Source organism: Anastrepha ludens, chromosome 3, assembly GCF_028408465.1.
Source record: "Anastrepha ludens isolate Willacy chromosome 3, idAnaLude1.1, whole genome shotgun sequence".
Taxonomy (NCBI): Eukaryota; Metazoa; Arthropoda; class Insecta; order Diptera; family Tephritidae; genus Anastrepha; species Anastrepha ludens.
In genome coordinates, this window is record NC_071499.1 from 97,669,719 (window position 1) to 97,683,556 (window position 13,838).

Consider the following 13,838-nt stretch of genomic DNA (forward strand, 5'->3'; position numbering starts at 1 on the left):
CGGAACCTATCAATATCGACTTTTTTCGTCAATCCAAATATCGAAAATGTATTGAACATTTGCATTCACCTTAAGGTTGATGTTAAATTTAATCCAAATTCTGCAATTATTATTCATCAGCTGTAAGTGACAGCGTTGTGTGCAAATTTTTCCCATTGTGGCAGTGAATTATTACATATGTTTTGTTTAAGAATTGATAAAATTGGTTGCAGAGAAATTTAAAATCTATTTGTGACCATCACTTAATTTTCACAAGCGCACACCAATTTTTTAGGTGTCTAGGTGCCGAATACTGGGGGATATGTCTCGAAATTCAAAGAGTGGGCCTGGTCCGATACCAAATCGCTGGCTGCATTGCCCTCGAAAAAGTGAAAAGGTTATTGCTGAACGTTTTTTGGCATTTAAAACACCTTTAAGCAGCGCATTTGACTCGCAGATGTCAATAGAATGCATGTTTCATCCAGAAATGATTTTTGACTATTGCAAATCAATAAAGGTAAGCGAATACACAGGTACCTGCAACGTGTCACCCATACTGCTTACACACTACATTTGTTAATATATATATTTCATATTCATTGGTTTAGCGGTATTCCTTCCGCTTATATCTTAAGGAATTGAGGCATTAATTACTTTCCATTTCAGTTAAAGTTGGGCCTTTGGATCGATTTGACAAACACAAAGCGTTTTTATGATCGCCAAGTGGTTGAATCACGCGATGCTCAGTATGTAAAATTGCAGTGTCGTGGTCATGGGGAGACACCTTCACCAGAGCAAACACAGTCATTTATTGAGATTGTGGACAATTTCATTAATGAACGTCCATTTGATATTGTGGCCGTACATTGTACGCATGGTTTTAATCGTACAGGATTTCTGATTTCTTCATATCTAGTAGAGCGTCTTGATTATTCAATTGAAACTGCGTTAGCCATATTTGCAGAAGCACGCCCACCCGGCATATACAAACAGGACTATATAAATGAACTATTTCGTCGCTACGAGGATGATGAAGATGCTATGATGGCTCCCGAGTTGCCAGGTTGGTGTTTGGAGTACGATGATAGTGATGGTAGCAATGATAATATGTATGATTCGCGTAAGCGGAAAGCATCTGAAGTGGCTTCCAGTTCACAACACTCTGATTTTAATCATGTCAAGGTTGGTCAGGTGGGTGATGAAACCCAAAAAGATTTCAATAAAAACGATCACACAGAAGGCGCTGTCACAAATGCGAGAAGTGGTGAAGTTAATGTGACATGTACTTCCAATGTAAGAGGTCATAAGCGCCGCAAAGAGATTATAATTAAAAATGCAACATTCATGAGCGGTGTGCCAGGCATAGTGCATGTTACAGATGAACTAAAACTGAGTGAATTGCAGTCTAAGCTCCAAGATATGTGCGGTTGGAAGAAGAGTGGGTTCCCAGGGGCTCAACCAGTTTCTATGGACAAAAATAACCTAAAACGTTTATATGAGATACCATATCGTGTATCGTGGAAAGCCGATGGAACACGGTAAGTAAAATGCTTTTATTATAGAGATGCTTATTGAATTATTTGTAACATTTTCTATTACAGGTATATGATGCTTATTAATAAACGTGATGAGATTTACTTTTTCGATCGGAACAATTCATGTTTTCAGGTTGAGAACTTGACTTTCGTTAAAGCTGGAAATTTAAATCAGCATTTAGAAGACACGCTTCTAGATGGGGTAAACTATACAATTTGGATTTCATGAGAAACTATTTAAATTTGTTGTGCTTTTAGGAAATGGTAATTGATAAACTTAATGGTCAATCCATACCGCGTTACCTGATATATGACATAGTTAAGCTTTGCAATATTGACATTGGTTCTCAGCCATTCTTTCCTGACCGGTTGCGTTGCATCAAAGATAAAATAATTGGTATGCTACGGTAGAAGTGAAGTTTTCTTTCAGACAAAATATATCATTTTTATTTTAGATCCCCGCTATGAAGCCATAACAAAGGGTTTGATTAATAGACCGCTAGAACCGTTCAGCATACGCCAAAAAGAATTTTGGGAAATAGAGCAATCTGCCGCTCTACTAGGTGAAAAGTTTGCTAAAAGTTTGTTACATGAGCCAGATGGCTTAATTTTTCAGCCCTCAAAGCAAGTAAGTTCTTTAAGAAGAGAGTATTTCAGCATATAGGTAAATATTAGTTGAGGTATGCACTTAGACACATTTTCTCTTCATATTACTTCTTAAACATATTTCTCAGCTGCCAGCTGTCATTTCGTTGTTTGACAATTCAATATTCATTTGAATGAGAAATTAAAAACATACATTTGACAGAGTTAAGACATCTACAATTAGCAAAAGGTGTAGTTGCGGGGTTACGTTCCCCGTCAACATAACATTATGCTCAGAAGGTAGTTTCTGTCGAGCTACTTACTACACACATCAGAAGTTGTCTCTGTGATCTTAGAGACGAGCTTCAACAATATGACCACTGGACCGAAAATTCCTTAGCACCTTCATGAGCTCTCGCTCCTCGAATATCCTTATGCGTCCAACACTCAGCGCAGATAATGAGTTTTAGCGACATTCACCGGGAGACCGTCACCACCTTCTTAAGCTCCCGTCCTGTGAATGCCGTAATCGGAGTCCAACCACCATCTATAGCAGATGAATAGCTCCAGCTTCCTCGTGAGACACGTGTGACACTGGCACAATTACGTTCTGGATACTGTAGCATGTTAAACTCCTACTTATCCAGAATCGACCCCAACATACCAAACATATGTCCGGCATGTGAAGGCATCCCCCACGACACTAACCATCTTTTCACATGCCCTCTAAAACCGACTCATCTAACACCCCTCTCCCTCTGGACCCAACCTGTCGAAACACAATGTTTCCTGGGCCTACCTTTAGATGAGCTAGACGAAGATGACCGGTGATATGCCCTACACTGGCGGGGCTTCTATTACTGTGAACAAACAAACAAAGTTTTAGCTGTCACATGGAAAACGCGTTACTCTAACAAAATTATGAATTGAGCTAGGGATACTCAATATATGTCCACCATGTGAGGGCACCGCGCATGCCACTAACTATCTCTTCACATGCTCACTTAAATCCGCCCACCCCACCTTTTTCACTCACAGTCTGGGACTATCGTTAGATTAAATGGACGACGACGGCCGATTTCATCATTGCAATTGGCATTGGTTTTTGAACTGCTAAATCCCTGATTTATATCCAGCGAAATACTGTAATTTTGGCAGCATTCGCTGAACATTTATCCTATTTTAATGTTTTTACGACAACCATCTACCGACAAACTGAAAACGATTACTACAATCCTATATTTGCTGTTAGAGCAACAACAACCAAACAGTGCGTTTCGCAGATACTGGCATAACTACGTTCTGGAATGCATCTCTACATAACAAACGTATACCATTCATGAGAAAAATCTTCCCTCTGACTCGGTCCCGTCGAAATAGCGCGTTCCTCGAGTCTACCTATAGATGAGAATGCAACACTTATTGGAACACCCATCTGCGTAGGGTTTCATAAGGTTGCTGTAACAGCAATAATGCGTCGGTTATCGAGTCATAAAACCTATCCATTTGTACATACTATTAATTACACAAATCACTATTATTTCAAAGTATACTGTATTTTTAGCCCTACAAAGCTGGTGTATGTCCGGATGTACTTAAATGGAAACCGTTTCATATGAATTCTATAGATTTTCGACTCAAAATTGCAGTAGAAAGTGGCATGGGGTTAGTAGAGAAATATGTTGGTTAGTAGTAAATGCTTAAAATTGTATTTGTTGCAGAGTGGTAACACAAAAAATAGGCCTATTATATGTTGGCGGATCTGACCAGCCTTACGGAAAAATAAAATGCACTAAGGTCTTGAAGGATTTGGATAATAAGATCATTGAATGCACCATTAATTCGCAGGGGCAGTGGGAATTCATGCGTGAACGTACGGATAAGCTATTGCCAAATAGTTACAATACAGCAGAATGTGAGGAAGTAATGAGTAAAGAAATAATAATGATTTAGTAATTTTTCATCTCTATTATATATTAGCGGTTTTGGAAAGTATACGTCATCCGATAACGAAGTCTATTTTACTGGGCTTTATTGAGAACTATAGATTTCGCGATCATAATAATGTAATGCCGCCACCCCAACAACGTCATTTGCCACCAAACCAACACCACCCACCACCTATGCAGAAACAGCACCAAAACCATCATCAAAAAGAAGAACATCAGCGACTAAAATAAATGAAGTTATTTTAGTTTATATTTAAGACATGCAGTTCGCAAAGCACTTCTATTAAAATTGCGAAAAATTTTGTCAAATACTTAATAGTAGAAACATATTGGGAAAATAGATTTATTTAAATTCATTACGCGTAACTGCCAAGCTATACGCATCCGACAAACTATTAAAAAAGAATCCAAAAAAATTTGTAGGCAGTTATCTTACACTTTTAATATTTTTCTATTTATTTTCAAAACTTGGTGCCCAATTATTACGCTATGGTGAAGAGTAATAATTAATTGCATTGTGGTAAATAAACGTCTGAACGTTTCTGTATTATATATATCAATTTTATAGGAATATATTCAGCGCAATATACTACCGTTCTTAATCAATGCATCTTCAGGTATCACACCTATATCGAGTAGACACACTAGTGCTGCACCTTGTTCAGCCTGTTTTTTATTTTTTTCCCAAAATGAACTTGCATATCTTTTTCCGTCAAAACTGCAAATTGCACGGAATAGTTTGTCAATACATTGCGTTTCGTATAGCGGAATATCCTTTCTTTTACGACCAGCATAAGAGTACAGCATTGTTTTTGGTAGTTGAGTATCTGTTTTAAAAATAAACTGTACGCTAATAGATATGTAAAGGTTATTACTAACCAATGCTATAGTTCGAGCGAAGAAAAGCGATGTTATGTTGTATAACATCTGCATCCAATGGCGGGGCGTCTACCTTTCGTCGCTTCATTTCTGGGCCATCCGCAGTATCGTCATCAGGTATCACACCAGGCGCCACCTCACGTCTACCGAAGTTACCAAGATCTTTCAACTCTAATTGTTTGCGATAACAATAACTGCCAAGCGACCAGATTTCACTGCGATAAGAAAGTTTTACTTCCAAGAAAATTATTATTGAAACTAAATTAGAGTCTTACCACATTTGTTGAAGCGTTTGACATTGTAAGAACTGTTTACCTCGTGGCGTCTCTTGCAACTCTTTTAGTATATTTTGCACACAGTATTTAGTATTGTGAGCTGCATTGTCATAGTCGACGCAAAGTTTCAAATACTTCACAATAATATTATCCATTGGGAGCATGCCTTACGTGTGTTAATGTTACTTTATATTGTAATTGAATTGAAAATATATAATACGTAATGAAAAAAGGCTCACCTTCTTTCCGAAAAATGGAAACGTTTGACTGTGCTGCTCTTCCCACCATAACACTAGTGGCGCCGCACAAATCGCGAAAATTTAATATATCTTTATATTTTTGAAACTCCCTGGAACCACCATTCGCAATCACTGGTATATCAACAGCCTTCGCAATTTCACGTATAAAATCTGTTAAAAGTGAATTTATGATTCGAAGCTCTGTAAAATATCAGTAGGTCTTCAGGAAAACTCATTTTCTACTCACCTGGATGAGGCGGGTTTTGTGGTCGCTCGTCGCGGGTACGTGCATGCACCGCAATTGCAGCGATTCCAGTGGCAGCAAAACGTTGTACCAATTTGATCGTATTATTCAAGTCCGGTAATATTCTGCAAAAATGCTTGGAATATATTTTTATTCATGTCTTCGCTTTTAAACTCAAAGCTCACCTAATTTTGCAGGTTACTGGAACGGATAGGTTTTTGCATAACGTAGATAAAATATGTACCGCCTTATCTGGTTGCCCGAGAAGCGCTACACCCATACCACCTTTTATGGAGAACTCTTTCGGACAGCCCATATTTATGTCTAATCCTCCAATATCATACTGCACCAACTTTCCTACGGTTAAGGCACGTTCTGCATCACTAGTTCCTAATTGTAGTACGACTTGTTGACGTTCTTTTGCGCAAGTACGAAATACAATTGTGCCATCGCTACGATCTATAAAATCGACGGTACTCAATGCAGCTACAAAGTTAGGTAAATATTAAACGTGAATTAGACTACTTCACTATTCCTTTACCATTAAAACGCCTTTTGCAACGTATCAGCTTCAAGTCGATTAATTCCTCTGTATAGACAAGGTCGGCACCGAATTCAAGAGCCAGCAAACGCATTGGTAGTGTTCCTACTCGAACCATTGGCGCCAATATCACCTTATTGCGGTAATCCAAAGCTGCGTTCTTTCCTTCCACTGTCATTTTAGACATAAACAAAGCACGCTTTTAAAGTTCATTTACCTCAGTTGTAAATCATTGAAATTTATATTCCGTGTCAAATAAATCAAATTTGCTCCCCTACTGCATGTCTTTTGAATAAACAGCTGACCACCCTATGTAAATATGTACAAAGAACGTAGAAGGCACAATCCCGGCCCGTTCCTCATTTTGGGCTCTAACAAAACACGGGTAAGAAATTTAACTCTGAAATTACTTCACCACAAGTTAACAGTAGCAAATTAATTAATATGGTTGCCGAAGAGAAATGAGAGGTGATACGCAAGTGTGAAAAAATGTAGTTTACATTAGCTTACATTTGCTTGCGTACAGAATAGATTTCTTCATTTGATATGTCCATATATGATCATGAATACATATACAGTGGCACAGTAAAGTCTACATACCCCATTGAAAAGCGAGGTTTGGAGATTTCTGTGAACATTGTAGCATTAGAATATATTCCAAACAAATCCAATCTAACAACAAACAATAAATTTTAACAAAAAAATTTTAATCCAAAAATATTTATTAACAAAAACAAACAAAATTCATTTTCCAAACACAGAAAAGTCTGCATACTTTGTAAAAAGAATGTGTTTCACTTAAAAGGGAATAAAAAGACAACAGAATTAATACTTGGTGGGTGCGCCACGACTTTCTAGAACAGCATTTAATCTATTTTGCATGTCATTTACCAATACTTTTGTGTAATTATTCGAAATTAAATTCCACTCTTCAAGTAAAGCATTTTTGAGGTCCTGTTTATTTTTAATTGTCCTTTTCCTAATGCGACGATCCAATTCATCCCATAAATTCTCTATGGGGTTCAAATCCGGCGACTGGGGTGGGGAATGAAGTTGATGGGGCACATTTAGCCATTCTTTGACAACACCAGCGGTATGTTTTGGGTCGTTATCTTGCTGAAAGTACCAACCCGCCGTAAGACCCAGTTTACTCGCGGATTGCTTCAAATTATCTTTGAGAATGTCCAAATATACCATGCGATCCATATTAATATCAATAAATGTTAAATTACCCACCCCAGCTGCTGACATGCAGCCCCAAACCATTATGGAGCCACCACCGTGCTTCACCGTAGGAAGCAAGTTTTTGGGCAATAATGCTTCATTATTTCGACGCCATACTTTTTGTTTGCCATCATAGCCAAACAAGTTGAACTTGCTTTCGTCACTAAATAAAACATTAGCCCAAAAATCTTCGTATGCATCAATATATTTCTTAGCAAATTCGACTCGTTTCTCCATATTTATTTTGCTGATGAATGGCTTCTTTCGAGGCACACGGTTGTGGATTCCATTGCTTCTCAATAAATGTCTCACCGTTTCTGGATGCACTGAAGCAATATCCTGATTTTTCAGGGTTTTTGCAATTTCTATTGCTGTTATTCTTGGATTTTCTTGCACGTCTAACAATATTTTTAGCTTAGCACGAGGAGTCAGTTTAGGTGGGCGACCACTTCTTGGTTTGTTTCCTACACTATTAGTGTGATTATATTTCCGAATAATTCTTTGAATGCTTGATTTTGGATGTCCGACCAGTTCTCCAATCTCTCTTAAAGATTTTTTTCCTTATAATATTTCACAATTAGCTCACGTACTTTAACACAGATTTCTTTACCCATTTTGGTTAAATTAACACAGCTACAATATTAATATCGAAGAACTAAACTTCTTTCTAACTAACGGTATCTAGTAAAGATCCCTGAAGTGATTGGTAGCACTGTTTGAGTACAGAACTGCATTTTGTGTACTCCACTAGAAAGCCGTATGCAGACTTTTCTGTGTTTGGAAAATAAATTTTGTTTGTTTTTGTTAATAAATATTTTTGGATTATAATTTTTTTGTTAAAATTTATTGTTTGTTGTTAGATTGGATTTGTTTGGAATATATTCTAATGCTGCAATGTTCACAGAAATCTCCAAACCTCGCTTTTCAATGGGGTATGTAGACTTTACTGTGCCACTGTACATATGCATGACATATTAGATTTGTTCTTTTTGGTTTTTTTATGACATAAATAAAAAATATTACCATACATTTTTCGTTCATCTATCTATATATATAAAAATGAAATGATGTTCGTTTGTACGCATTTTTTTGGGCTGATACGAGGCCAATTTTATTCGTTCTTTTTTCATATTATAGGGATCCACTAGGGGAAGGTTTTTAGCAAAAAAAAATTTCTTTTAAATATTTTCTTCATATAAAAAAAAGAAAAAATCAAAATATTGTACAAAACAAAACTTGCTCGATTCTTAGATTATAGTAAGTTTCGAATCGACATTCATTTTATGTGTACAATTTTTTTTTAATTTTTCGTTATTGTATTTTCACAAAAATATATGTATTAGAAAAAAAAATATTATAGTTTTTCAAAACATTTCATTTTCAACTATTAACAAAGAAGACATTTCATTTAGGTTGAATTGAATTCACGTTGAACAAAAATTTATTAGTGTGTGCATCGACAACAATACATACATATTTGCTGTGAAATTATCTTCGCTGTTGCTTTGTGAGATTACATTAATGTACTATTCAATATTTTCGTTATTATAGTATTTATTGATGCTTTTTAATGTTCCTTATTGCGAACAGGTGAACATTTTGAAAGTGTGGTTTTCGACGATTTTTAAAAATGCCGAACGAAATGAAGAGACTGCAGAGCAACGAAGTCAGCATAATGAGCAAAGTAGACAACGTATGGACAGATCACGTTCTGCTCATTCGAATGAAAAACGGGAAACAAGTAATAATAATGATCGTGAAAGAATGAGAAGAAATCGTGCAGTGCAAGGTCAACAAAATACGAACATGAATCAGCGTATTAGGAGACAGAGGTCAATTGTACAAAATCGCAACAGAGCAGCGTTTGCATATAATCATTTGTATGACTATAGTTTGCACAATTCTGTTGTAATTGGAACCATGCCTAATGTTTGCAAACATTGTAAGGCACTGAAATTTCAAAATGAAACCGATAGTCTTTGTTGTTCCGGTGGAAAAGTTAAACTACCGGAATTAAAACTTCCCCCTGAACCATTACGTTCATTTGTATCGGGAACAACACCATTATCAATTCATTTTTTTGAAAAAAATTCAAACGTATAGTTCCTGTTTTCAAATGACATCGTTCGGTGCTTCGAAAATAATCACAGAGAATTTGACGTCCTTATTTTTCCCATACAAATATTGCGCTTTCGTGTGTGTGCGTGTTCGCGTTGGAGGATCTAATGCATTTACACAAAAGTGATAATATCGTGAACCCGACCAAATTGAAAAGTCAAAAAATGTAAGAGCTATATATTTGATTGGCCTCCCGAGACATCACCATGATAGGGCGGTGTGTGAGGGTCAGCAGAGTAAAAACATCTTAAGGTCGAAATATAAACTGCCACATTCAAAATCTATTTGACAGAACGAAGTCTGTCGGGTCCGCTAGTATATGTATAATAATAAATTAATAATAAAAATCTTAAAATATCTGGTATTATTAACAATTTGTCGTCACTAATTATAAATTAGGTAAGTATGATGATGATACAATTGGTTTTATTTTAAATTCTTCAAGCATATCTAATTAATAATCCCCATAGAGAAATGATTCAGGCACACAGGAAGATGGCAAATGCAAATACAACTATGTGAATTTATATGTATTCATATGCGCATATATACATATATGATGTGTGTATGTATGTGTACTTGCCACAGCAAAAATATTACGATTCCCTAAAACTTCTCACCAAAAACCGCGGCGCATTCATAGGCACAGCCTTGTATGCACAGCTACCTTCAAATATGTACAGTAATCTTCAAATGCTCTGATTTCAGAGTAAGTTTCTAACCTTGCAGATATATGCATATGTTTTTGTGTACTTTTTATCAATTGAAGAACTGCGACCATTCGAAATGACAAAAATTCACGACTTACCAAATATTGGCAAATAATTCAACGCGAAATATCCCAATCATAGGCACAGCCTTGTATGCACAGCTACCTTCAAATATGTACAGTAATCTTCAAATGCTCTGATTTCAGAGTAAGTTTCTAACCTTGCAGATATATGCATATGTTTTTGTGTACTTTTTATCAATTGAAGAACTGCGACCATTCGAAATGACAAAAATTCACGACTTACCAAATATTGGCAAATAATTCAACGCGAAATATCCCAATATTGACTATTTTCAAATGGTCGAGAAAATTGGCATATGGGCGGCTCGTTTTATGAATGAAATGAACTTGTTTTTGTTGGGCTTTTTAATATTTGAAACTGTTAAGCGCCGACGCGGGTAAATAATCACAGCCGCTACAGCTGCCTATAAATGCATTTTGTTCTTGTAGTCGCTAGGCTTAGAATTTTAGTTTTGGAAGCATACGCATGTAGAGGCATAAAGTATATACATACATATGTATGTATATACGAATATGCATACATACATATGTATATGTAAACGCATACGGTTTAGAGAGAGAGATGAGATTTTTGCATACATATATATTAGAAATATGTTTGCATATGTTTGTCTATTTGCTCTTGAATTTTTTATATGTAGATGCATATGAGCTGTGTTATAAGGCAAGTCAAGATTTTTTTCTGCCCACATAAATATGGATGGTAGATGTTATATGTATTCAACACTTTGTAGTATATGAATATACATACAGTTTGTCAAGAATATCTTTGCACAGTGAAGAAAAATTTAAAATTTTAGCTTTGAATTCCAACAACAAATAAAAAAGCAAACAAAAAATGTATACACACATTCCATTACTGTACTTGTATACGACTATTAGGCGCCAACAGTTATTAAATAAACACACACATTACAAAAACAACAAAAAAAATGTTTACTCTATTTAAAAAGTGTCAAAAAAATCTTTGCATAACTGATGAAAACAACAAAAAAAGCAGTTATTTTCCGCGAATTTCATTAATTTGGGTTTTTTGCAAATGGTATGGAATGTAAAAGGGGTAAGAAATTATTTAGTTATAAGTTTAGTTGTCTTCAGTGCTACAAGTGATCTTAAATTTGAATAAAAAAAATGCCAGGAAAACGAGTTTCAAAAAATATTATTCAATTAGTGTATTTCAATCACTACAAAGGCAAATCAGCCAGAGAAATCGCCGATATGTTCTCCCTCAAAATTAGAACTGTATATAATATAATAAACCGTGCTGAAAATGAAGAAAGACTCGAGTTGAAAGGATCTACAGGCAGATCAAAAAAAGTGACGCAGCGAATTGAACGTAAAATTATTAAAACTATTTATATTAATCCGCAAAGCAGTACAAGAGGATTAGCTCTTCAAGTGGAAAAAGACTACGGGTTAAGAGTTTCTCATGAAACTGTTCGAAAAGTATTGCAAAAACACAAATATTCTTCAAGAGTGGTTAGGAAAAAACCCCTGATATCAGCACAAAACGTTGATAAAAGATTGCGATGTGCCACCGAGCACATATCACTTCCCACAGAGTACTGCGAAGACGTTATTTTCTCAGATGAGATGAAAATGATGCTCTACTACCATGATAGACCCCAGAGAGTTTAGCGTAAGCCTCTCACAGCACTACAAAACAAAAATATTAGCTCTACGGTAAAGTTTGGAAAGCTGTCAGTAATGGTTTGGGGTTGTGTATCAACAATGGCAGTGGGTGAAATCAAAATTTTGGACGAAATAATGGCCAAGGAAGTATATCTATTTTAAAAAACGAATTGACTTCCAGTATTAGAAAATTCGGCTTTGTTGACCCGGCAAATTCGAACACATTTAAATACAAATACTATCAAGATACTGATCCCAAACATAAATCTTATTTATGCAGGTCCTGGTTACTCCACAACTGCACCCAAGTTATTGATACTCCCGCCGAAAGTCCCGACATTAACCCAATCGAAAATTTGTGGGTTCATTTAAAAATAAAAGTAGGAAAAAGATCGCCAACTAAAAGAACTGAATTAATAAGATTCATCAGAGAAGAGTGGGGAAAAATAGCATTGGAATATGATATTCCGAAACTAATTAAATCAACTAAATAATTGTTCACCCCTTTCACATTCCATACCATTTGCAAAAAAAAAACCCAAATGAATGAAATTTGCGGAAAATAACTACATTTTTTGTTGTTTTCATCAGTTATGCAAAGTTTTTTTTGAAACTTTTAAAATAGAGTAAACGTCTTTTTGTTTTTGTAATGTGTGTTTTTATTTAATAACTGTTGGAGCCTAATAGTCGTAGACAAATAGAGTAATGGAATGTGTGTAATTTTTTGTTTGCTTTTTTATTTGCTGTTGGAATTCTCGATAAAAGCTAGAATTTAAAATTTTTCTTCACTATGCAAAGATATTCTTGATAAACTGTATATAATAATTTAAAAAGTACAACACATTGTTGAATAATTACCCTTGATGTAAATGAATGGTTTACAAAATTAATTTTTTATGTGGATATTTTGAAATAATTTTGATAATACACGTAATATCAATACAATTTAGTTAATTAGATACTTAAAATTTCACATTAATGCATGCATATACTTAGAATTAATTTATTCATCTCACAGGAAATAATACATTTGCGCATGCAAAATGCCGACGGCAAATAAGCATGAAAGAAAAATGTACAAGACTGCTGTTATTTTCTTTTGCCTAACACCAAATCATGCCACTTTACATTTCAATCCAAACGCTATATTTAATTCTGTTGACTACGCTCCGCTATGATTTGACCTTATCAGTGTGGCTTTAGACCTGGAAAGTCCACCATCGACCAAATATTTACAGTACGCCAAATCTTGGAAAAGAACCATGAAAGGAGAATCGACACACACCATATTTTCATCGATTTCAAAGCTGCATTCGACAGTACGGGAAGGAGTTACTTGTATGCCGGGATGTCTGAATTTGGTATCCCCTCAAAACTAATACGGTTATGCAAGATGACGTTGCTCAACACCAGCAGCGGCGTCAGAATTGAGAAGGACCTCTCCGAGCCGTTTGATACCAAACGAGGTTTCAGACAGGGTGACTCGCTATCGTGCGACTTCTTTAACCTGATGTTGGAGATCATCGTACGAGCCGCAGAACTTAATCGCTCAGGCACATTTTTTTATAAGAGCGTATTATTGTTGGCATATGCCGATGATATCGATATCATCGGCCTTAACAACCGCCCTGTTAGTTCTCCAAACTGGATAAAGAGGCAAAGCGAATGGGTTTGGTGGTGAACGCGGACAAAACGAAGTACCTCCTGTCTTCAAACAAACAGTCGGCGCACTTGCGTATCGGAACCCACGTCACTGTAGACAGGTATAATTTCGCGGTTGTAAAAGAATTCGTTTATTTAGGAACCAGCATTAACACCGATAACAATGTCAGCCTTGAAATTCAA

General features: G+C 35.9%; 2 protein-coding genes across 5 annotated transcripts; one reads left to right on the forward strand and one right to left on the reverse strand.

The window, feature by feature from the left end:
* Positions 1-4,400, forward strand: LOC128858541 (mRNA-capping enzyme). 3 transcript variants are annotated; one of them, XM_054094915.1, is made up of 9 exons: positions 6-122; positions 275-496; positions 646-1,517; positions 1,581-1,716; positions 1,773-1,911; positions 1,970-2,142; positions 3,664-3,764; positions 3,821-4,014; positions 4,080-4,400. In XM_054094915.1, the coding sequence occupies exons 2-9, from the start codon at positions 302-304 to the stop codon at positions 4,277-4,279; spliced, it is 2,010 nt and encodes a 669-aa protein (XP_053950890.1). In that variant the 5' UTR covers positions 6-122; positions 275-301; the 3' UTR covers positions 4,280-4,400. The 3 variants fall into 3 exon arrangements, with proteins under 3 accessions (XP_053950891.1, XP_053950890.1, XP_053950889.1); XM_054094916.1 differs by having other exon boundaries at positions 1-496; positions 3,821-4,022; positions 4,080-4,202; XM_054094914.1 differs by having other exon boundaries at positions 6-496.
* Positions 4,272-6,539, reverse strand: LOC128858543 (tRNA-dihydrouridine(20) synthase [NAD(P)+]-like). 2 transcript variants are annotated; one of them, XM_054094918.1, is made up of 7 exons: positions 6,227-6,539; positions 5,871-6,144; positions 5,689-5,810; positions 5,442-5,612; positions 5,203-5,368; positions 4,928-5,142; positions 4,272-4,875 (listed from the first exon to the last, which is right to left on the reverse strand). In XM_054094918.1, exons 1-7 carry the CDS (start codon positions 6,411-6,413, stop codon positions 4,625-4,627), a joined length of 1,386 nt encoding a protein of 461 aa, XP_053950893.1. In that variant the 5' UTR covers positions 6,414-6,539; the 3' UTR covers positions 4,272-4,624. The 2 variants fall into 2 exon arrangements, with proteins under 2 accessions (XP_053950893.1, XP_053950892.1); XM_054094917.1 differs by having other exon boundaries at positions 5,871-6,171.
* Between the last annotated feature and the right edge of the window lie 7,299 nt (positions 6,540-13,838).